We start from the raw sequence: 24,471 nt of genomic DNA on the forward strand, positions 1-24,471 counted from the left end.
TCTTATATTTGGTAAGGAAAGCAGTATGGTAGATGGGATGTAGCCTGGTACAGTAGAAAGAATAGAAAGAGTATTGGAGTTGGAGAACCTCAGAAACTTAATCCCTGGTTGCTGAATTTGGGTAAATAATTTTCCTTCCCTGGGCCTCCATTTCCTCTTGCAGGGGAAAATGAGATGGCCTCTGAGGTTCCTTCCAGTTCTAGATCGTATGAAATTCTGAAGTGATAATCCTGGTAAGAGTTTTGCTGATAGTATGGACACAGATAAGGGAAGCATTATGAAAGAAGATTTACCAGCTCTGTGACCTTGGGCAAGATCACATCCCCTCTGGGGCAACTGGGTAGCTCAGTGGATTGAGAGTGAGGCCTAGAGACTGGAGGTCCTAGGTTCAAATCCGGCCTCAGACATTTCCCAGCTGTGTGACCCTGGGCAAGTCACTTGACCCCCATTGCCCACCCTTACCACTCTTCCACCAAGGAGCCAATACACAGAAGTTAAGGGTTAAAAAAAAAAGATTGCATCCCCTCTCTGTTTTTCAGTTTTCTGATCTATAAAATTAAGGGATTGCACTAAAGTTCCTTCTCCTCTTCCTACTACTACTACTACTACTACTACTACTAATTTAGGATTTCCCTCTATGAAACATCAAATTGGTCTTACTAAAGCAAAGGTCCAACCATGTCACCTCTTCCTACTCCCATCCTATAAACTCCTTATTACTTCCAAGATCAAATATGAAATCTACTGTTGGGCTTTTTTTTTACCCTTCAGAGGCTAGCTACCTCTTACCCTTTCAGTATTCTTATATTTTACTCCTTTCTACTTTTTCTGTGATCCAGTGTCACAGGCCTCCTTGTTCCTCACACAATTGCACTGTCTGTCTCCTATCCATGGAATTCCCTTCCTCCTCATCTTCACTTCCTGGTCTCCCTGGCTTTCTTCAAACCTCAGCTAAAGTCCTATGTTCTGCAAGAAGCCCTTCTTGGTCCTCCTTAATCTTAGTGCCTTCCCCCTGGGACCTATCTCTAATTTATTTTATTTGTATCTTGTTTGTACATAGCAGTTTGCTGTTGTCTCCTCATTAGATGATGAGCTCCCTGAGATCAGGGACTATTTTTGTCTTTTTCTTGTATCTCCTGTGCCGAGTCCATAGTAAGCTCTGAATAAAAGCTTTTTCATTTAACTCGATTCTCTGATTTTAGTTCAAGAGTCTCATGGCCAAGAAGCACATTAGCAAGGTGAGCTGAGTTGGCATGGTGAACTCATTCAATGATGCCACACCACAAAGACCGTTTCATTAGGTTATTTGCTTTGGAACCAATGGAATACAGGAAGCAATGGGGAAATAGGTAAGAAATGTAGCTGGAGAAAATTGATAGCATTATTTGCTTTTCCAGACTATCAGTGCTTACCAGTCTCTGAGCCACTGACTAGCTACCTAATGTCCTTTGTAAAAACTGATAAGAGAAAGCTGAATGCATACATATATAAGTCAGACATAGAAAATGCTATTTTGCTGTTTCCTTGAGTCCATGTAAGAGGTAACATGAAGTTCCATGTAAGTACAATTTCTAACTTCAAAATAATAATTCTTATGCTGGCTGCCTTGCATGGGTCTTGTGAGAACTGAATGAGATCATATGTATTAAACATTTAGTAAACTCTAGGACTCCCCAATTATTGATCTTAGCATTGGAAGACTCTAGCTCTGTGACTCTAGGCAAGTCATTTAACCCCGTTTGCCTCAGTTTCCTCATCTGGAAAATGAAATAACAAATCACTCCAGTATCTTTGACAAGATAACTTCAGTTGAGGTCACAAAGAGTTAGACAAGACTGAAAACAACTAAACAACAACAAGAGCTTGCTAGGGACCTTAGTGATCCTTGAGTCTGTTTCATTTCAAAGATGAGGAAATTGAGGCTCAGAGAAGATGATGTGATTTTCCTCAAGGTCTTACTTAAGTCAGGTGGCAGGGGCAAGATTTGCATTCAGATTCTCAGACCCCAGGGTTAGTGCTGTTTCCTTAATACTACTGCTTTTATGACTGTCATTGTTTTTATAATTTCCAGGGTAGTTTTCTACTTTTTCCTTGTTTCCTTTTTTTTCTTATTTTTTTCAGAGCTATGATTTCACAAGTATAGGGTACGGAACTTCTGGTGTGAAAACTTCCTCCACCAATGCAGACTGACAACTCATCTGAATGAGGGGATAAATGACTTTCTAGTTTTTCCTGTTTATAGTCTGTACATAATTGTTTGCATGTTGTCTCCCTCATCACACTGGGAGCTACTTGTGGTCAGTGACTGTCTTTTGGCTCTTTTTATATCCTCTGTGCTTAGCTTAGTACCTGGAAAATAGAAGGCACTTAATGCATGTTTATTGACTTACTGATTGGCTAAAATGGAAATGGAAGGATGCATCCAAACTAGATATTCTTGATTCCATAGCTGACCTAATGCACTTTACCATTCTTTTTTTGAGTTATTCAAATAAAATAAAAATCAAATCTACATTGAACCACAAATATTTCTAAAGTCCTTTGACTGGCCTCTATTTACCTGTGAACATTGATCACCATCTTAATAAAAGTTGTTTTGCAAAGTAGCTCATGGACAGAGATTTTTCAGATCTTTGTGAGTTTGAGAGAGATCCTAAAGCTGAGGACCTCCACTCAAATATTCATCTTAGTTACAAAATTCCAGTGCAGAGAAAGGAAGTCCTCCTTGAAGAAAATTCCTCTACCAAAGGGAATTCACGTTTCTGACACTAGATTTGTCCAGGTTCCACCTCCAGTTTGTGTGACTCACTGGTCTTTCTGACTCTGAAAGCCATCTCTGTATTGACCAGGTCACACTATTTCTCAGGCTCAAATTCTAAATCTGAATGAATTAAGTGATGCTAACCTTTTTCTACTAGTTAGAGTAGACTACTAGAAATAGTTAATATAAAGTGATATCTAAAATATATGTAAAATTACATTATAAAATAATGTTACAGTTAATATAAAAAAGGATTCATTAAGTCAAATATAAGACATACAATTTCTAAATTTTAAACTTTTGTTTATCAGTTTCTTAAGGGCAGAGATCATATAATTTCACCCTTTCCCCTTTCTCAATGTTTTAGCACAAACTCTAGTTCCTTTCCTTTCCTTTCCTTTCCTTTCCTTTCCTTTCCTTTCTCCACAGATCTGATTTTATCTGCATAGCTCAGAGTTTCCAATGAGATACTTTCAGCAGAGAAGTCTCAGAGAGTTGCCCAAGGACACTGAGATGTTGTGACTTGGCCAGGACCACACAATCTGGATGTGTCAGAAGCAGGAATAGAACCCAGAGTTTCCTGAATACGAAACTGACTCTCTGATCACTATATCTCCCTACCCTGTATCTAATAGGACTTCAATAAATGTTTATTGAATTACATTGAATGTAGTATCTGGTTAATTTTTCCCCATATTAAGATTCATTTTAGGTTTTTTCATTTTCATTCTGTGAGAAGAGGATGAGATATAAGTAGTAATAACCACTCACATTCCTATAGCATTTTACATTTACAATGTTTTTCCTCACTACAGTCCTGTGAAGTTCATAGAATCATAAATTTAGAGCTAGAAAGGACCTTAGAAAATATCTAACCTAACTCCCTCACTTTACAGAGGAGGAAATAATTAGAAAGATAGATAGATGTAAAACGAAGGGACTGGGTTAAAAGATCTCCAAGATCCATCCACATTTTAAATCTTATCAACTAGGAACAATTTGGAGAACAAAGGCCTTGGACTTTTGGGGAAAGCTTCAACCTCTGGTTGTGATCCAAAGACAGGAAGACAGTTTCCCCCCTTGACTTCTTGTTTGTTTGTTTCAATTATAGACAGTGATTGCTGCCTTTTTGGCAACCTTCTTGACTCCAACCCTGGCAAAGATGGTGAGTGGCTAATGGGTTTTAATGGTGGAGCTCCTGAGAGTCAAGGGAATTTCAAACAGTGAAATCTAAGGAAGATCTTCCAAAAGCGCTTCTCATTCCCCAAGCAAAGTGCATGAAAGAAAGAGCTGTGATTGAAGGCCCCCTCAGGGTCTGGGGAAGGTCCACATTCAGTCCCTTTAATATTGCTCAAGATTGTGTTTTCTCTAGGACCGAAGCCAGTTCCTGCAGGGAAACTATGAGGACTATAACACCAATTTCGATATCGATGGCAGCATTGCTCTCATCCATGATACTAATCCACGGAGTGAATGGGATGGCGCATTGGATTACAAACGAGTAAGACATGAGCCTCATTAAACAAACCTGGTCTTAGTCAATGTTGGGTTTTATCTTTCATAATTTCATAAATATTTCATATTCTCTGAAAAATGATGTGGCCAGAGAGGGGAAGGCAACAAGAAATAGTTCACAAAGAGCTGGCCTCTGTGTCAGGAAGTCCTGGGTTCAAGTTTTGCCTTTGTCATGTACTGGATGTATGATTAAGGGGTAAGTCACTTAAACTCAGTGTCTCGGGCAAGAATATGGGTTGGAGAGAAGTTGTCCAGCTGCAATGGTAGAGAAATCTCTCCTGCCAGCTTCCTGCACTGATGCAGTCACAGATCAGTTTAAAAAAAAGGCATCAAAATTTGCCCATGACCAAAAGAATGAGAGAGACTTACTAGCTTTGGAGCCAAAGGCTTTGGGTTAGGGTCCCAACTCTACCACTTACCATAAACTGTGAGACAGAAGATAAGTCACTTCCCATGTTTGCTGTTGTTTCAATGATGTCTGTCTCTTCATGACCCTATTTGAGATTTTCTTGGCAAAGATACTAGAGTGGTTTGCCATTTCCTTCTTCAGCTCATTTTACAGATGAGGAAATTGAGGTAAACGGGGTGAAGTGACTTGTCCAGGGTCATGCATGTAGTTAGTAAGTATCTGATGTCTTATTTCATCTCAGATTCTTCTGACTCCAGGACTGGTACTTTAACTACTGATCTACACAGCTGTAAAATGAGTGGGATGAATTAGATGACCACTAAAGTACCTTATTTCTCTAACTCTATGATGCTCTAATTCAATATGGTCTGCTTGAAAGAGCACAGAATTTGAAGTCAGGAACCTAAGTCTTTAGTCCTTGATCTGCTAAGGTGACCACAGGCCCAAGATTTCTGTGCCTCAGTTTCCCCATCTGTAAACTAGGGATAGTATTCTGTCCTGCCTGCCTTATAAGATTGTGGTGAGGATAAAATAAAAGAATATATCTAAAAGTGCTTCATATCTGAAAAGTGCTATATAATGAAGTGGTATAATTATTTTAAAAAGACATTTGCTCTTAACATATATGTACATATTAAGTATTTTATCATGATCAACAATAATGTCTAATATTTATTTGATTTTAAAAAATATATAAACAACATATATGTAAATTTAATTAAGTTACATATTTTTATTTTCATCTCATTTGGGGATCACAATAAAGCTAGGAGTTGGTGCTATTAATGATTGTCACCATTATCATCCTTACCTGTGAAGGAGTTAGGAGTAGCAATGGGAATTAGTGGCTCTTGGGGAAAAAGCATACTTTGGAATTCTGCCACTATTTTCTGCCACCAGCTAAATGAAGCATCTGGTGGCGTAGCAGATAGAGCATTACGTTTGGAATCAAGAACATGTGAGTTCAAATCTGGCCTCATACACTTACTAGCTGTGTGATTGGGCCAGACACTTAACCTTTGCCTTAATTTCTTCAACTGTAAAATGGGAATAATAAATAGTTCCTACTTTGCAGGGTTGTTATAAGGATCAATAAGAATATATTTATAAAGCACAGAGCCTGGAAAATGCTTATTTCCTTTCTTTCTCCATTTCTCCTTGTGTGACTCCCTGGTATACTGGGAAAATCACTGGTTATGTAGTCAGCAGACATGATTTCAAATCCTGACTCTGATTTTTCCTGCTCTGTGGCCTTGAGTAAGTTACTGAACCTCTCCAGGATCAAGGAGTTCCTTAGATCCATTCTAACTCTAAAAGCCTATGACCTGGCTGATGCTAAACAATTAACCCCTTTGAGTTTGAGTTTTCTCATTGATAAAATGAGATGGAGCTGGACTAAGGGACTAAGATCCCTTCCATGCCTAAATCCTATGAGCCTTGAGTTTATAAACACTGGGCAACTGATCATCCCTTAGAAAGGATTGACAGTGTTGTCATAGTATATTGGAAAGGGCTCTGAACTTGAGTCAGAAGATTTGGGTTCAAATCCTGACTATTGTGATACAACATTTTGCTACTATTCTATAGCCACAGGCAAGTCATATTAACCTTAATTTCCAGATTGCAGCAGGAATCCCACAGGATTGTTCTAAGGATCAAATAAAATAATTTATGCAAAGCACTTTGGAAATCTCTAAGGGCCCTGCAAATACCAGCTGACATTATTAGGGTGTCTTTACAAGTTGGCCCTTCTCCACTTAAGTAGGCCCAAGGAAAGGTGAAGGAAGCGTGCCATATAGGTTTAGGTAAATTACACATGTTTACATATTTATATAAATTATATATATTTACATATATACATTTTCTTTTAAAGATTTTGCCACCCCATGGGCTTTCCATATACATTAGTCTTGAGGAATACAGTAGGTCCTGGTTTATGCAAACTCCATATATGGGAATTTGGGCATATCTAATTGGAGATAAAAAATAAAGGCAGAAAAATATGTAAAATGATAAATTACATGCCAAGTCCCTGCCATTTCCCCAAGCAGTTCACCTGATCACACTTATTCTTTCATGCCAAACACTAGCTCTTGCACCGGTCTTTGTCCAGAGTTCTCACTTGTAACTAGTCGAGTCTGCCTCAGAGCAGTGCTTCTCTTTGTTCCATTGATGCTTTTTAGTTATTAATAATGACCCCAAAGTACCAGAGTAGTGATTCTGGTAGCTCCGGGAAGCCAAAGACAAGTCTTCAAAGTGCTCAGGTCATTATGTTCATGTAAGAAATGCTTATTAAATAATGGGGTTTGCTACTATGTGCACTTTTCCACTTCCTTGAAGGGTCTGGAAGCATGTAAAATGAGGCCCTGCTGCAATTTCTATTTTCCTGGTATAGTCAGCTTGAATGAATTAAGACCAGGTGAAAGAAGGAGCTTTTTTTTATTACAAATAAATCTATTGTGCCGTTCAAGGATTATTTGGCTGCCAAACTATTTAACAAGAAGGCTTGCGTGCTGACCAAGATGGACAAAGTGATCTTCCCCAGTCTGGAAGTCCTCCACAAAGCCCTACACAAGCAGGTAAGGGAGCAGCGCCGACCACCAAAGAGTGCTTGAACCACGGCTACAGCAGAACAATTTTCCAATCTGCGGATGTGTAGAGGGCATTGTAGGCTTTTTTGTATTCTATTGTACACATAATCAGTACTCGAAAAAGGGGAGAGACTTGGGTTTGAATTCTGTCTTGGGCACTTTTGCTAGCTGTGTGACTATGAGCTCTTTGAGCTTCAGTTTTCCTTGGCCGTGAGAGAAGGACAATCATCTTTGAATGACTTATTTCCACTATGGGGAAAGTACTTTGTAAACTTCAGTGTTCCAGAAATGCAGTGAATGGGAATTACTAGTATTTATTATTACTGATGACAAGAGGGGCATCTTGCTACAACTTACTGAGGAGAAAGACTATTGGCTACGGTGACGTTGCACGCTACCGACTAATTTGGAAACCTTCATTTTGCTGGAGTTTGACTTACATTGTTAGTTGACTTTCGATTACTAAATGAAAAGAACATGAATAAATCTACGGAAATGCTTTGGAAAATGCACCACATGGGTCTTCAGGACTCCATAGGTAAACTTATGGAAAGTAACCCCAAAACTCATCAGCTCTCTCACTGCCCAGAGCAAAATTCTTTCCCCGAGTCACTTCTCTCCTGTAGGTTTTGTTTTAGTTGTTTTCAGTCCTGCTTGACTCTGTAACCCCTTTTGGGTTTTTCTTGGCAGAGGTATTGGGATACTTTGCATTTCCTTCTCTAGCTCATTTTACAGATGAAGAAACGGAGGCAAACAGGATTAAATAACTTGCCCAGGATCAAAAGGCTAGTAAGTGTCTGATCTCTGATTTAAACCTAGTTCTTCCTGACACCAGCCCTGGCACCTTATCCACTGTACCCCCTAATTGCCCATCCCCTTTAAGTACTATTGATATTTAGGGCAATCAATTGTCATGCCCTTTCAAGAAGCAATGTCCTTATTGGTTTCATTGCTATGCTGAAAACTATTGGTGAAAAGCAATGGAGAAAGGTTTATATAATGGTATGACAGACAGATGGCATGATGGTCTAGAGCAGTGGTTCCCAAACTTTTTTGGTCTACCACCCCCTTTCCAGAAAAAAATATTACTTAGCCCCCTGGAAATTAATTAAAAAAATTTTTTAACCCTTAACTTCTGTGTATTGGCTCCTTGGTGGAAGAGTGGTAAGGGTGGGCAATGGGAGTCAAGTGGCTTGCCCAGGGTCACACAGCTGGGAAGTGTCTGAGGCCGGATTCGAACCTAGGACCTCCAGTCTCTAGGCCTCACTCTCAATCCACTGAGCTACCCAGCTGCCCCTAATTTTTTTTAAAATTTTAATAGCAATTAATAGGAAAGATAAATGCACCTGTGGCCATCAGCGCCCCTCTGGATTGCTGCAGCACCCACCAAGGGGCAGTAGCGCCCACTTTGGGAATCAATGGTCTAGAGGGTCGGTTGTATAGAGTGTGAAACTGAAGAATGGCCTGATGTCTTAGTAGACTAAGTTGGCAAATTTGTACTCAAACAATAATCATGGCATTTAGGCCCTAGGATAGGAATTCTAAAGTTAAGTAGATAAAGAGTACTCTCTAACTATTGTCATTAAAAAAATGAAGAGCATAAAAATTATTCAATAAACATCAAATTAAAACAATTTTATAACAATTAATGGAAAATATACTTCTAAGGTAAGATAAGAGAAAGGATATACACAGAAATAGGAGCCCAAGAGAAAGCTAAAAACAGACACAAAGAAGCAATGAGAGAGACGTAGAGACAGGTAGTCTGGGATCACAGCCTACTTTTAGAATACTGCTGCTAAATTATTTTAAAAACCACGCAACATTTTTGTAACTCTAGTCATATATGAAGGTTTGGTGTCTTAGTTTGTGCTCTATAGTCTGAATCAAGGTCAACCAAAATCCAGTTTTAGTCTCCCCACTGCTTGTAAAGAGTCCATCCATTGATGGATTTTTCCTTTATGCAACTTTTCCAGATTCAGCAGAGTTCAAATCTTGCCTTGGATGCTTACTACCTCTATGATCTTGGGCAAGTCATGTAATCACTCTAGATCCCATTTTCCTTCTATGTAAAAATGAGAAGATGAATCAAATGGGCTCCGAAGTTTTTTCTAGCTCCAGATCCTATGAGCCCATAATCCTGCTGCTGTGTGACCTTGGGTTAGCCCCTTTCTTTTTCTGGGACTCAGTTTGCCCATCTGTGAAATGAAGGACTGTGAAATGAAGGATATGTGCTCTATCAGTAAGGTCTTTTCCAAAACTAACTTTTTAAAAAATTTTTATTTTGAATATTTTCCCCTAGTTACATATTTCATGTTCTTTCCCTCTCCCCCAAGTCCCCCTAGTCCCCCTTAGCTGATGCACAATTCCACTGTGTTTTACATGTATCATTGATTAAGACCCAATTCCATATTATTTATAGTTGGACTAGAGTTATCGTTTAATGTCTACATCCCCAATAATATTCCCATCAGCCCATGTGTTCAAGCAGTTGTTTTTCTTCTGTGTTTCTCCTCCCACAGTTCTTCCTCTGAATGTAGCTAGTTTTCTTTCTCATAAGCCCCTCAGCCTTGCTCTGCATCCTTGCATTGCTGCTAATAGAGAAGTCCATTTTGTTTGATTGTACCACAGTGTATCAGTCTCTGTCCAAAACTAACTCTTAAATCCTATTTGCTTCCAGTTACCCAGGCATGATGCCTCCTCAAAAGGTGCCACCTATGTGGTTTTACCCACTCGGGTTAAGAACGTTGCTCAATATGGAAAGCCTATCAGTGATCTGTGTAGAGGGGTTCCCACCTACTTTGCACAGCAACGGGCTGAGGGTGAGTCAATTTCTCTTGTGTCAAGACAGGTGATCAATGTTTTTGGAAGTTCAGGGAAAGAAATTATTTGGCAAACCACCTACAATGGCTGAAGAGTTTATTGGAAATAGGCAAAAAAACAACATGTAGGTATTTAAACTCTGATAGTCACATAACTACTGGTTCTGAGGATTCTTGATTCTGGGACTTGTCCAATCAGAACACCATTTTTGTTGTTCTTTAGTCAGTTCAGTCATGTCTGATTGACTCTTTGTGACCTCATTTGGAGTTTTCTTAGCAAAGATACTGGAGTGGTTTGCCATTTTCTTTTCTTGCTCATTTCATAGATGAGGAAATGGAGGCAAAAAAGGGTTAAGTGATTTGCTTAGGGTCACACAGCTAATAAGTGTTTGAGGCTAGATTTGAACTCTGATCTTTCTGATTTCAAGCCCTGTACCTCCTAGTTGCCCTGAAAAATTTTACCTCATTCAAAATTTTCCCACTGGAGTTCCCAATTCTAATTCCATAATCCTTAAAAAATAGCCACAAGTCTGGCACAATGTCTAATTATGTAACACATTGGCCTAGACTTATAATTTTTATGTGTATAGGGCAGTGTTTATCAAAACCTAGTCCAATGAACACTGGCCAACCCAAAGACCCTTTCAAGAGGCCCACAAAGTCAAAACTATTTTGTTAATAATACTAAACCATTTTAATTTCTAACATGGGAAACAGTAATAGACATAGCCAACATAAATGCTCTTGCAGGGGGATCCTCAAAAATTTTTTAAATTGTAAAGGGATCCTGAGACCAAAATGTTTGAGGATCATTGATGTATGATGTTCCTGGAATTGAAACACACCTGTAATTTATAATCCTAGGCAACTGTCTGAAGCATATGGAGGTTAAATGATTTTCTAGAATCACATGACCAGTATTTATTGGAGAAATAACTTAACTTTTTTGGACTCTATACAATACACTGAATTGCCTTTCATGTAATCTGCAGCTCATTTAATTGGCAGGTATTTGGTACTGATGTGGTTTCCTCTCTTAACTCGAGTCTCTTTCTCCTTAAAGGAAGTGCCCCAGGACTGAATCCCCAATCTTGCTTCAAAGCACGAATTTTTGCCAACATATTCAGTTTTGGCATTGCCATCTGTGGGGAGATCCCAGGTCTCTGATGAACACCATTTTCAGTTACTGGAGAGTTGGAGCTCCTGCTGATTTGCTAAGGAACCATGGTTCTTTGCTTCCCAAGGGAGAAACAATTCTGCCTGTACCTTGTAGACTAAATTCTTGATTTCAATAAAATGATTTTAAGCAAGTGTTGCAACCTTCTTTTCCCTCCAGAGTTAAAATGAAGTTGATCTTTGTCTTCTTGAGATATCAGAGTAGTTACAGATATGGCAACAATTGTAATTAGTTCTTTGTTTAGCATTGCACATTGTTAGCAGAGAGAATTAGAGTTAATAGTGAAAAGAGCACTGTATTTTGTTTAAGAAACATGTTAGGAATATAGATCTGTGATTTCACTGGTAAAGGAAGCTTATCTGTAAATAATGGTTTCCACAAGATGCCTGCTACATTAAGATGTTAAGTGATTTGCCCAGGGTCACCAACAGTACTTTTTAGAGGTAGGACTTGAATTCGGATCTTCTTAGTTCTGAGACACTTCTTAGTTCTTGCACAAGAAACATTTTGCTTGCGTTTTTTTGTCTTTGTATATACTGTTGTCTAGGCTGACAAGCTTGCAAAGTGGCCATTGTCTTGACTTGCTGTATTTCATTGTCTGAGCTTTTGGTTAGTCTCTTTTAACTGTGTCCTTAACTCAATTCCTCCAAACCAAGAGCGTCCCATCCAGGACAAATGAACTTGAAATAATTTTGAACTAGCAAACAACTCCCCTTGACAAACTGCTTCCTTATATGTTTCAAGTTGTTCTCAGATAAATCAGTGAACCCCAATAAGTTCTCTCCCATTTCTATGACCGTGTCAAGAAATGTAGACAAATTCTCTCCTGCGTCTTGCTTCAGCTTTTCAAATTTCCCCCAGGCATCTGGTCTCTCACTGTGAATCTTCATTGCCTCTATCAGGGCATTCCTAGATTGCCCCCAAAACTTCAGATTGTCTGGGTTTGATAACTCTAAATGATCAGCTTCCTCTGGCCATGAAGTAAGACCTGGGTTGTCTCTGGTCTCCTTCACAAACTGATCCTTTTCCCTTTTAGTGAAAAGCTCAGATGGAAGCAACTCAATGTCCTCAAAATTGGGGTCAAACAATCTTATTGCCAACCTAAACTCCTTTATGCAATGCAGAGGCTTGTCAAAAAAAACCTAGGCATTCTCTTCTTCAGATGGTCTAGGTCTGCAGTTTGAAAGGGTTTGTTTGTTTTCATGTGAATTATGCCTGCTTCTGGATGAAGACTTGTTACATCACACAGTGGAAGCACTGACACCCCACCATTACTATGTTCCTAAACACTTTGATCATTTTTTTTTTCACTTGGGTGTCTCGTTGTTTTGCCTTATTGTTCTTTATGTCCTCTAATTCCCCAGTCACTTGCTCTAATTTGGTCTCCATCTTTGCCATTCCTTCTTCAGAGCTAAAATCTGTATCATTAATTCAGCCTCATTCTTGTTTGCCAGTTTGTTCCCAAACAGTGTGCCCATAAACTTTTTCCCAGCACAAAAGATCTTCTTCATTGAGTATGCCAAAGCCACTATCACAGGTAGATACGACAATGTTTTCCCTGTTTCTATTTGTAACCATTCTACTATCCCATATAAATTAATTAGAAAATAAATAAAATCCGGTATTACCACTAACAGCACATTGTAACACAAAAGTATGCTTGGTATATGCTAGCCCAAATCCCCATGATAACAATAACCTTGTGCAGCTTCGTGGTTCCACGAGCCTCAAAACAAGAAAATTTATTCTTTAAATCTGGCCCTGTAAGAATTCTTCCCCTCAGAAATGATGTTGTCTTCTGATCGGGTGGCCCAGTTGCTAGGTAGAATATAACAACTAGACTCAGATTTTCCAAGTTGGCCATCACTGTTAAATAGGCTTTGTAGGCCCAAATCTACTTTTGAACAAAAACCACTTTTTCTAACTCCAAATCTCTCAAACGTGAGTAGATTTGAAACCTAGCTTTGCCCGCCAACTGAAAGATGGTAAATAAAGACGGGTGACTGGGGTTTTGGAATTTATTTTTGAAATGTTCAAAAAGAGGGAAGAAAACAAAGTAAGCTTGACTTTGTTGGGGAAATTCTAGAATGGATTAAAGAGATGACTATCTAGAAAGGAAAGCATTGTTTACAAAGGGCCAGAATGACTTCATTAAGAATAGGCCACCTACAACTAACCTTATTTCATTTTTTGGGGTGGGGAGGGACAGCAATTATTTAACTAGTAGTTGAGAGGAATACTGTGGATATAATTTACTTAAGTTTTTTTTAACTCTTACCTTTTATTTTAGAATTAATATTATGCATTGGTTTTAAGGTAGAAGAGTGGTAAGGGCTAGGCAATGGGAGTTGAGTGAATTGCCCAGAGTCACACAGCTAGAAAGAGTCTGAGGCCATGATGAACAGAGGATTTCCTGTCCCTAGGCCTGACTTTCTATCCACTGAGCCACCTAGCTTCCCCCTTACCTAAGATTTTAGCAAACTTTTTGATGAATATTTCCTAGTAATCTTGAGGAAAATATGGGAAGATATGAATTGGATGGTAATACTATCATATAGATACAGAACTGGCTGGAGGGCAGCCAAAGGCCCTTCTAATTCTCACATTCTGTGATTCTGTGATTTTAAATAAACTTCCTGTTTTGAACCTTGAGAATATGTGTGCTTGCAAGGTTGCTTTAGTTGATCACGACACCCTGGCAGTGGGAAGTACCATAACTCCCAAGTTATCTAAGTGAAAGCAATAAGCCAGAGAAGTAAAAATTCTATCTAATTGTACGTAGGCCTTTCCTCCCAGAAGGAAACCTCTCATACAATGGTTATAGTCATCTTTGGCCAAGAAAATGTGAAGAAGAACTGCCTTTCTCTTCAGTTTTTATGGTGAAGAAAAAAAAAACCCATCAAACATTTTAAAATAAAACAAATTTTATTGCTGAGGTACATATTTCTCTCTTTCAATCACCATCAGAGGGTAAGAGAGAGCACTATGATGCCACTATTTGGTTACAAGAGTAGAATCATGAAATCCAAGGGTACCTCCTCTGAATGACGGCTCTAATAGGACGATGCTTAAAGGTGGAGGTCTGCGCAAATGCCAATATGGAGAATGCCCAGGAGACCAACCTTGGCACAACCCTTAGCACCAGCTAAAAGAAGGAAGAGAAAGAAGCAAATGATTACTACAATCTAGTCCCAGAAAAAAAGGCTTTTGTCATCTGGCACATTTTTTAGTCTTTTACAGTTTATAAAGTACAGTTCCTAAATATATCTACCCATTTGATAAATGGTGTTAATTTAATAATTACTTTTCACTTATTTAATAAGCTGATAATCATATTAGATAACTAAAAATTTAATAATGATGTTAGAGAAGTGACTCACCCACAGATACACTAATGAATAGCAGAATCTAGGTATCGTAACTCCTAGTATACTGCTGATTCCACAAAACCCAGTGTTTTGACCAAGGATGGAACATTTCTTCAAAATGAACAGTTAGCAAATTCATCAATCAAGACTCTATTTATATTTATATTTTGAAAAATAATATTTGTGGGTCAATAAACATTTATTAAGTGCCTATCATGTGCCAGGTACCGTGCTAGGTGCCGGGGTAGAATCTCTCATTTATTGCTCCTCTTCCTCATTTCCCTGCCTAGTCCTTGCTACCCTAGGCAGGATTACACAGCTTCCTCAGAAGCAGATAGACTAGGGTAGGAAGAAGAATTTCTCCAGTTTTCCCAAAGACCTGGGGGTCGTGTTTGTTCTTTCTTCCCCTTCCTCTCTAAGCTGGGATGCTCCTATGTGGAAGAAAATTCCAAGATCACTCCAAAGGTTTCCCACAGTATACTCACGGTTCTCTTTAACCACTTCACCCTTGTACAGGGGCACATGTTTGCAAAGCTTCTCTATGGGTGAGCCAAACAGGAACCAATCAATATCAGTGAGCAGGGACTGTATGGGGTTGTATTTCACCCAGGAATATTTGGGAGAAAACATGTTTTGCAGTGCCTAGGTAAAAATGGAAGAAAAATAATGAGTCTTCTCCCTTTGGAATCCATAGAACATTAAAAAATATATCTTTAATACATTAACAACATAATATAGTATATTATATTCACTATGTGTATATTCACTGCATTTATTTCTTACTTCATTGTTTCATGAGGGTAAGACCTCCTAAGCACAGAGAGCATCTTCCATCCTCTTAAGTTTGATGAGGGCAAAGACCAAGTTTTGCCTAAATTCTCCCTCTTTCCCAGAACTGTCCCTACATGTAAGAGATACTCAGGAAATGCTTGTTTTTATTGCCATCTCTTCTAGCTGTAAAATTCTCTATAATTACCAGGAATGTTTCTGTGCAGAAATTATTCCTGCTGTTCACTTTTATTGGGCACTGACTATAGAAATGATAATATGCGAGACTCTTAGAGGTGGCGAGGTACTGTGAAAAGATCACTGGACCTGGGTTTGAATCCTCACTTCCACAGTTGCTAGCTATGTGACTGTGGATATATGCCTCAAACCTCTTCAGAACCTGTTTGTTCATTTGTGAGATGAGCATAAATTTTAATAGGTACTTATGGTACCTATTTCATGGGATTGCTTTCAGGGTCAAAGGAGGTAATATACACAAAATTCTTTGAATATTATGTAGATGGCAGCTTTTAAAATTGGATAAAAGAAAAATAATCACCTGTCTCTCATAAACATATCTTCGGAGTTGATCCAGAGCAGGGATACTTTCATGGTTCATCTTCATTATATAGCAGGCTCTCCTAGAAAGTAACCTGGAAGCAATATAACCCTAGGGGTAGAGAAGAGTTGGGTTATAGCATTCTTTGTTCTAGACTCAGAGAAAACTGATTTATGAACACACATATAATGAGGATGGGGAGGTTGAGGTTTTGTCCCTGGGGGCCCCAAATTTAAAGAGTACAGACTATATTTGCTGCTCATCAGCAATGGAATTTCGCATCTGGTTAGCAAGAAGAACTAATTAAAAAAGGAAATTTCCATATATCTGCTTCCCTGCATGGTGGCTTCCCCATGTAAGAAAGGGATTTGTGCAAAGGGGGATGGGACAGAAGGAGCCAGAGAAGGAGTGACAGACAGTTGGTGACAGTTGGTGACAGTTGGTGACAGTTGGTGACAGTTGGTGACAGTTAAGGCCAGAGGAAATTCTGGGTAATTCTCCGGAGGAGGAAGAAGGAGGAGGGGGCTTCCGGCTGAGGACTGGAGAGAGGGAGGAGGATATCCCAGCTGGGATCCAGTCCTGTGGGCTTCCTGAGGATCTTTCTTTGGACATTGAAACCCTGATTCCCTGATCAAAGATTCCATTGCATCTCACCCAGCAAGACTTAACCATAGAGTAGCTAAGTGTCTGGAATCCATTTTGGGAGTGATCTCTTAGACTCCTCCCACTACCCAGCCTTGCTGAGAGACCCATTCTGGTTTGACTTGCAATTATAGAAAAGGATAGAAATAGGAAATAGAAATAGAAACTGAAGGAGAAAGGCCGAGGGGAGATGCTTAGGAGTGGGAACCCCAAAGGTTCCCACCTGAGTGACAGACCTCATAGAAATAGAGAAGAGGGCACCCCCAAATTCCTCTGCCCATCACCCCTTTTCCCAATCCCTATATTAATATTAATAAAAGCCATTCATTAGATAGCGTTCCAGAGTGCCTGAGAGACGAGGGGGAGGGGAATCACAGCTTGGTATGGCTGCCTCCATCTTGAAGCCAGACTACCCACTGTGAAGTTGACTGACCTTGGGGGAGGCTTGTGTGAACTCTGCCCTCATTCATAATTGGATTGGGGTCCTCCATACCTCATCTTATAGGGAAGCTTTGCCCCCAACTCCTGTGGGGTGGCATGATCATCTAGGTCACATAGTTTTGGGGTGACGCCCCCTCTAGTTCTCAGCAGTGCATATTTGGCAGGAGGGGGGAGCTGGAAGAGAGTCTCGCCCATATAGACTCTCTATCTCCCCTCCATCCTTAACATTTGGTTGTTACAGCTACTGGCTCTCATTTTTCTTACAGTTTTTGGCAGAGGCTCTGTTTATTCTTATACCCAATAACCATCTTGTGGTTTCTCAGGGTTTCCACTGCCCCAACTGGATTGAGGCTCTGTTTTGTGTTTTTTGTCCAAATTCATTTGGAGCCACTTGCTTTGGGTGTGAAAATTACAAGTTTCAATTCTGCTTGTGAGGTATGATGGTGAAAAGAATTTTGGATTTTGAATTTTGAGTCAAATGTGAGTTCAAATCCTGTTTGTTGGCTATTCAAATTTGGGGCAAGCATTTACTTTCTATTATTATGTTGTTGTTGTTTAGTCATTTCAGTTGCATCTGACTCTTCATGACTCCCTGTAGAGTTTTCTTGACAAGGATAATAGAGAGGTTTGCTATTTCCTTTGCTGATCATTTTATAGATTTCCTTCTCCTGATCATTTTACAGACTGAGGCAAACAGAGTTAAGTGACTTGCTCAGGGTCACGCAGGTAGTAAGTGTCCAAGGTCAGATTTGAACTCTGGAAGATGAAGTCTTCCTGATTCTATGCTTGGTATTCTATCCATTGCACCACCTAGCTGTCCTAGGTATTATTATAATTTATATTATATAGGTAACCACAATTTATTTACTTGGCAGATATCATTTACTTCTTTGTAAATGATCAATTGAAATGGGTAGCCTATAGCATGCATGATAAATTCACTGTGGTTACAGTCAGTGGAAATGGATTTGAATCACAGCCTAGTTACTATATGAACTTTTGCAAGTCACTTCTTTTCTTTGGGACTCAATTTCCTCACTTGTAAAACAAGGAGGATGGATGAGATGGTCATTACGGTCTCTTTCAGTTCAATATTCTGTGATATTTTCTGTTATTGAACCCATTGCTGGGGCTGAGAAAGTGGGTCCTTATATATAACTTACATGTTTGTAGTCAAAGATTGTGGTGGAAGAGCACTTCCCTGCATTGACGTTGATGATGGCGATATTTTTCTCATTTTCAATTTGTACTGTTTCCTGGGCTGGGCCACCATTATTGGCAGGATTCAAGTAGTTAAAAACCTGGATTTAAGATACAAAAAAATTATACTTAATGTCTTTGTATTATAAATATTTAAAGGGGAAAGAAAGGGACTGAAAAGCACCAACACCAACACCAACCATAAACCAAAACATCAATCTTCAAAGCACAGAGAATAAACTCCTGAGTGCGAGCTCATGATCAGATTAGGCCAATTTAAAAGTGACTCAAAGGAAGGCTTGCAATGATTCTTTTCCTGCATGTGTGACAACCAGATCACCAGCAGAAGCTCTCGGCAGGTCCAACTTCAAACTGAAAAGTCTGCAGTTATTAGCTTGGTGGTTAATAATACATCGCATTAGGAGATATAGAGACCCTTGTCCTGCCTTCCTTGACTTCTTTGGATACTCAATAAAATTAAAATCTTATCTTCTGCCACAGGCCTTTCCTGGTCTTCCTTTCTCTGACCTCTCTCGCCTCCCCACTCCCCAGAGCCTTCCATCTAAAATAATCTTGTATGGGCCTAGTTATTTACCCATTGTTTCCCCTATAAGATTGTAAACCTCCTGTGGACAAGGGCCACATTTTTGATTTTCAATGTATTCCTCAGTGCTTAGCACAATGCCTGGCACATTTTAAGCACTTACTAAACCTTCAGTGATGGATCAGTCTAACTAATTTGGACATGGTTAATATTGAGATTGGCTTCCCCATCTCTGCTGGTCGGAATCCCTGGCTCCGTTGGAGTGGCAACTCAAGTACCACCTCCTAGAAGAAGTGTTTCCTAATTCCCCAGCTGTTAGTCCTACTCTCAATTAATTTGCATTTATTTTGAATCTTCTTATATTCGTATGTTTTCTTTCTCCCTAGCAGAATATAACCTCTTTGCATTCAAAGACTGTTTAATTTTTGTTTTTCTACTTCAGCCCCTAATCCAGTGCCTGGACCATAGTTAGCTATAAAACATGCATGTTTATCGAATTGGACTGATGTGTATTAATGTTAAGATTGGCTAGTATAGACAACTAGGTGGCTCAGTGGATAGAGAGCCAAGTTGGGAGTCAGGAGGCCTTGGGTTCAAATCTGACCTCAGACACAGACTAGCTATGTGACCCTGGGCAAGTCACCTAACCCCAATTGCCTAGCCCTTACTACTCATTCATCTGCCTTGGAACCTATACTTAGTATTGATTCTAAGACAGAAGATAAGGATGTTTTCCTTTCTTTTTTTTTTTAATGGCCAGTTTACTTACCTCATATCCATGAGTTTGAGTACAAAAGATGGCTAGCACTGCCAGAAGGAACATCTGAAAAATAGAGATTCACATTTATTCTAGGTGGAAGTTATAGGCAGTTTCATCAAATCCATCTAATTTTGTGGCAAAATGTGGCATCTTCAGAAACAGAGGCCCTAGAAATAGCATTGTGTTTGCATAGATATTCCAGGAACCTATTCTCTATTTTCTGAGGGAAGCACAGGAAACAGTATGTATGAGGTATGTCAAACCACAACCAACTTGACCCCCATTTCCCCTCAGACCCAAATGGAGACAGCCCAGAACTTTGAACTCCAGAGCTTTTGGAATAATGATGCTTCTAGCCCAATGTCTGCAGCCATCACCCCAGAGAGTGACCACTGTGGAGGTGCTGCCAAACTATTGCTCCTGTGGGTGCTACAGTCACCTCTTTAGAAGATCCGGAAAAGAAAGTTCATGTCAAGAAAACTCTTTGAATGTTTTATATGATTGTACATGTAAAATCGATATCAGATTGCTTACTGTCTCAGGGAGGCAGGAGTGAGAGAGGAAGTGAGGGAGGGAGGTGGAAAGGAAGGAGAGAATTTGGAACTCAAAACATTTTTAAAAATGAATGTTAAAAATTATTTTTACATTTATGTGGGGAAAATGAAATATTATTACAAAAAAGAAAATGCTTTGATTTTTGTCAAATAGTTATAGTTTTATCAGGGGAAATAATGTTAAAAAAGGAACACTGAGATTTACTTTGCTCCTGTTCCTAAACACCATGGGACCTTGTAGGCAAAACCTTTCAGATGCGTTATCTCCCCCATCAGAATGTGAGTATCTTAAGAAAGAGCCAGTCTTACTTTGATATTTGTATCCCCAGCATTTGGCACAATGCTTTGCATATAGTAAGAGGTTAATAAAGACTTCATTCATTTGTTCTCAGTCTTTCTTTAGAGTGCTGAATTTTCCCTTGGATGTATTTTCCATTTTAACTTTCTACTCTGACACTATGAAAGGGATAGAGGGAGGAAGATAGAACGTATTTCTCTGCTAGAGGTTGTCAGCCTCTTATTTCTAATAGGCAGAATGTCAGAATAAGCACATAGAGTCAGGCCTATGGTTCTTCTAGCCCATGATTCTGTCTTTGATAGATCCACCATGGATAGATTTCTCTTCTTGATATCTATTTCAAAGTTTAAGAGGGTGTTCTGCATAAAGCCTCAGTTTTTCTAGTTTTACTCCATTATCTGAATTCACTTAAACCTTTAAAAAAATCCATTTATCTTCAGTCTTTTTGTGGTAAGAGGTAAAATGATGTAGTGGTTGGCTCTGCAGTTAAAAGGATTTGGGATCAAAGCCTTATTCTGACATATAGCTTTTTTTTTAAACCCTTACCTTCTGTCCTGGAGTCAATACTGTGTATTGGCTCCAAGGCAGGAGTGGTAAGGGCTAGGCAATGGGGGTTAAGTGACTTGTCCAAGGTCACACAGCTGGGAAGTGTCTGAGGTCAGATTTGAACCCAAGACCTCCCATGTCTAGGCCTGGCTCTCAATCCACTTAGCCACCCAGCTACTCCCTGTGACATATAACTTTTAAGTGGCCTCTGGCAATTCTTTAAGATTAAATGTCAGAAGAATTTCTGATTTGCATGAAGGTTGGGAAGTTCAAGTTTCATACCAGGAAGACCCTCTAACAGGGTACAAATGGAAAGAACCTTGGCTTTGGACTCAGGAGCTGGGTTCAAATGTTAGCCTTGCTGTTTTTACCTCTGTGACCTTGGGGGAATAATTTTACCTCTCTAAACCTCAGTCCTCTTACCTGTAAAATGAGGGGATTTGAATAATAATATCTCAGAAATTATGTTGCAATTAAATTACGAAGCACTGTACATATGTGATTTCATTTGTTCCTCATAACAACCCTCTGAGGTAGATTTGTATTATTCTTCCCATTTTAAAGATGTGCAACTGAGGTTGAAAGGGATTAAATGACTTATCCAGGTTCACATTTGAACTCAGTTCTTCATGGTCCCCCTTACTGACTGAGTGAACTTGAAGTTCTCTTCTATTTCTCAATTTATGATCCTATGAGATATCTACATTTCATGAATTCATTCTGAACCCTTATGCCCACCACTACCACAAAAAACAAAATAAAGAGTGATACATTGGGGGATGTGGTTCGACTTATCTAATAAACAAATCTTGGTACTAAAAAGCTGTGTTATGACATCATTATACACCAATAAAATCTGCCATGATTTACTGATTACCTGCCCAATAATTATCCCATTCAATAATAAATGATTCCCCCAAGTTGGTAGGGGAAAATTCCATATTATTTTCCTAAAACTAAACCTGAATTTACAATGCAGACTGATGTATGGTAGGAATCCTAATTTTTTAGATGGATCTCTAATCTTAGCAGTTTGGATGTCCCCTCCAATTTTGGAGATTACAGTCCCCCTATGTCTGCCCATCTAATACAATTCTTTTTTATGACCTTTCAAGAGTTTGCCACAGGAGGTTCATAACACTCTGGAGGTGAATATAATGCCCTTTTCACTTTTTCCTGATATTTCGAAGGCATCAGTAGAGCCTACGGTTGTCCACCAATTATTAGCCCTCCTTTCTCTTTTGGACCATCTTTTTCAGTGAAATTTCTAAACCTTCCCTATCCCCACCAAAAAAAAAACACAAAAAAGAAATTGTGGTACAAAATAATTTTTTCTCAAAAACCATCTCAAATATTTCCCCCAATATTCATTTCTATTTGGTCTTTTCTTATGGCATTTCCAAATACAACTAAATACTAATGAAAGGCCACAGATAGATTTTGAAAACCATAAGAGACTTCAGTCACCATGTGGTCCAGCCCATACATGAAAAAGAATCTCCACTATAATATACCATATAATTGCTCATCTACCTTCTGCTTGAAGACTGTAAAGGATGGGAACTTCTTCCCCCAGGAAGAGCCCCTTTTCTTAACCCTGCTTCTGCCATTTTAGGACAGTTTAATTGTTAGGAAGTTTTGCTGATTATTACATTTTCCTCTTTGCTTTTAGTTCTCACTTCTAGAGCCAGACAGAGCAAATCTTTAGCTCTCCTCTACATGACAGGCCTGTAAATACCTCAAGACAGCTATCATGTTCCCCCACTTCAGTTGTATGTCTAACATTATAATGGCTATGATTTCAACCCATCATGAAATTCAATACCAGAATGCAACCCTGGGAGACTTCTAACTCTTTAACTGTAAATCTGGTGTTGTGTTTCCCAACACATTGAATAAAGAGATCCCCTCTGAGCTTCTTTTCAGTTTTGTATTTCAAGGTTTCTAACCATTTTAGTAGTATTTAAAGCAGTATTAATACTCACACAAGTCCTCATGTTGGCTGCAGGAAACTTCTGAGATTGAAAGTGGCTCACCTATCAGAGCTTCTACCCTTTTTATTGGCTTGGGGATGTAGGGAGTTCCTAACAGAGCTATCTCTTTGACACACCATAGCAAATGTCTTTATCTCAGAACTAGGACCCATGTACAGGCTATGATATGGAAGAGAGGAATTAGTCACCTTCAATTCATCATTCTGTAAATATTACAGGCTTATCATTGCTCCATTTTTAAAGAGAATTCAGTGCACACCCCTGGTTTCTTCTAATCTTTTAATTTTATTTTACTCATTGTGCAAGGCAATCATATAAAGTCATAAGATTTTCCTCCTGCAGTCATAGAACCCAAGCTCTTAGGAACTGTAGAGTGCTTCTAATCCAATGTCCTCATTTTATGTTAGAAAAATAGAGGAATTTGGGGGAATCTATCCATATTGGGGAAGTGACTTGCTCAAGGCCACATTTGGCTCATAACTGATTTTGGACAAGTTATCCCATCTCTGAAGTGATCTTCAAGTCCCTTTTTAGTTTATGATCCAATGATTTCCAAGCATGGACTTGAAACCATGTCTTCCAGTGCCCAAATCAGGACTTAATCCAATGCATCACATTATCTTGAATTATCCTAGGACCATAGAATTTAGAACTAGAAGGCACCTTAAATGTCACCTTCTCAAGCCATAGATGAAAGAATGAGGTCCAGAAGAAAGTAACAGCCTAGGATGCATAAGTTGAAATAAGCAGAGATGGGATTCAGACCCAAGTCTTTTTACTTCAAAAACAGTGCTCTTCCTATTAAATCATGCTGCCTCACTTGTAGTCAAAGATGTCCCTTGGCCTATCAGAGGTGGTTAGAGCTATGGCTTAATTCTTGCTTCTTTCCTGGGTTGTTTCATATACTTCATACTTACTAAGTAGTTCTAGAGGCAATTGGCATTAACTAAAGGCTGTATGAGAGCTTCTCCTTGTGAGTGCTTCTTCCTCCTTGGAGTAGACTTTAAGTCCACTAAGTAGTTTGGGGAGAAAGATGGTTGCAGAGTTCTCTACCAAACTACTCAAGGAAGTACTGACCCAGGACCTCCACATGAAACCCTGACCTCAGATAGCAACAAGAATATATGGCTTAATGTAATACGGTGGGAAGAACCCTGGACTCAGAGAAATGAAATGACCCTCTAAGGCTGTGGTTGCAAACCTGTGGCACATATCAGAGGAGACATTCAGAGCCCTCTCTGTTTGCATACCCAGCAAAGAGTTCACCAGAGTTTGTTGCTAGTCAGATGGATGCAGAGTCATGTGTTCCCTCCCCCCTCTCCACTCATGTCTGAGGATATCACCTGCTCCTCTAAAAGGTTCATCATTACTGCCCTAAGGTCACTCATGAAATTACTGACTGAGCTGGGGGTATTGTGGTATAGTAAGAAAACACTGAAAAGGAGTGAGTTCGAATTTTGGCTTTGGCACTTTCTAGCTCTCTGATCCACAGAAGAGGAGCCCAATGGCATTCAAAACTTCT

General features: G+C 39.3%; 2 protein-coding genes across 2 annotated transcripts in view; one reads left to right on the forward strand and one right to left on the reverse strand.

Annotated features, from left to right (window-relative positions):
* LOC123233440 (gastrokine-3-like) overlaps positions 1-11,265 on the forward strand; it is a 38,737-nt gene extending 27,472 nt beyond the window's left edge. The window contains exons 2-7 of the mRNA XM_044659550.1: positions 1,203-1,238; positions 3,873-3,926; positions 4,134-4,262; positions 7,157-7,264; positions 9,957-10,098; positions 11,162-11,265. Coding sequence (XP_044515485.1) covers positions 1,203-1,238; positions 3,873-3,926; positions 4,134-4,262; positions 7,157-7,264; positions 9,957-10,098; positions 11,162-11,265 — 573 coding nt within the window. The remainder of the gene's footprint in view (positions 1-1,202; positions 1,239-3,872; positions 3,927-4,133; positions 4,263-7,156; positions 7,265-9,956; positions 10,099-11,161) is intronic.
* Positions 11,266-14,343: 3,078 nt separating this feature from the next.
* Positions 14,344-19,620, reverse strand: GKN2 (gastrokine 2). Its single transcript, XM_044660902.1, has 5 exons — positions 19,567-19,620; positions 18,217-18,354; positions 15,971-16,081; positions 15,129-15,285; positions 14,344-14,420 (listed from the first exon to the last, which is right to left on the reverse strand). The coding sequence occupies exons 1-5, from the start codon at positions 19,618-19,620 to the stop codon at positions 14,344-14,346; spliced, it is 537 nt and encodes a 178-aa protein (XP_044516837.1).
* Between the last annotated feature and the right edge of the window lie 4,851 nt (positions 19,621-24,471).

Source organism: Gracilinanus agilis, chromosome 2 (assembly GCF_016433145.1).
Source record: "Gracilinanus agilis isolate LMUSP501 chromosome 2, AgileGrace, whole genome shotgun sequence".
NCBI lineage: Eukaryota > Metazoa > Chordata > Mammalia > Didelphimorphia > Didelphidae > Gracilinanus > Gracilinanus agilis.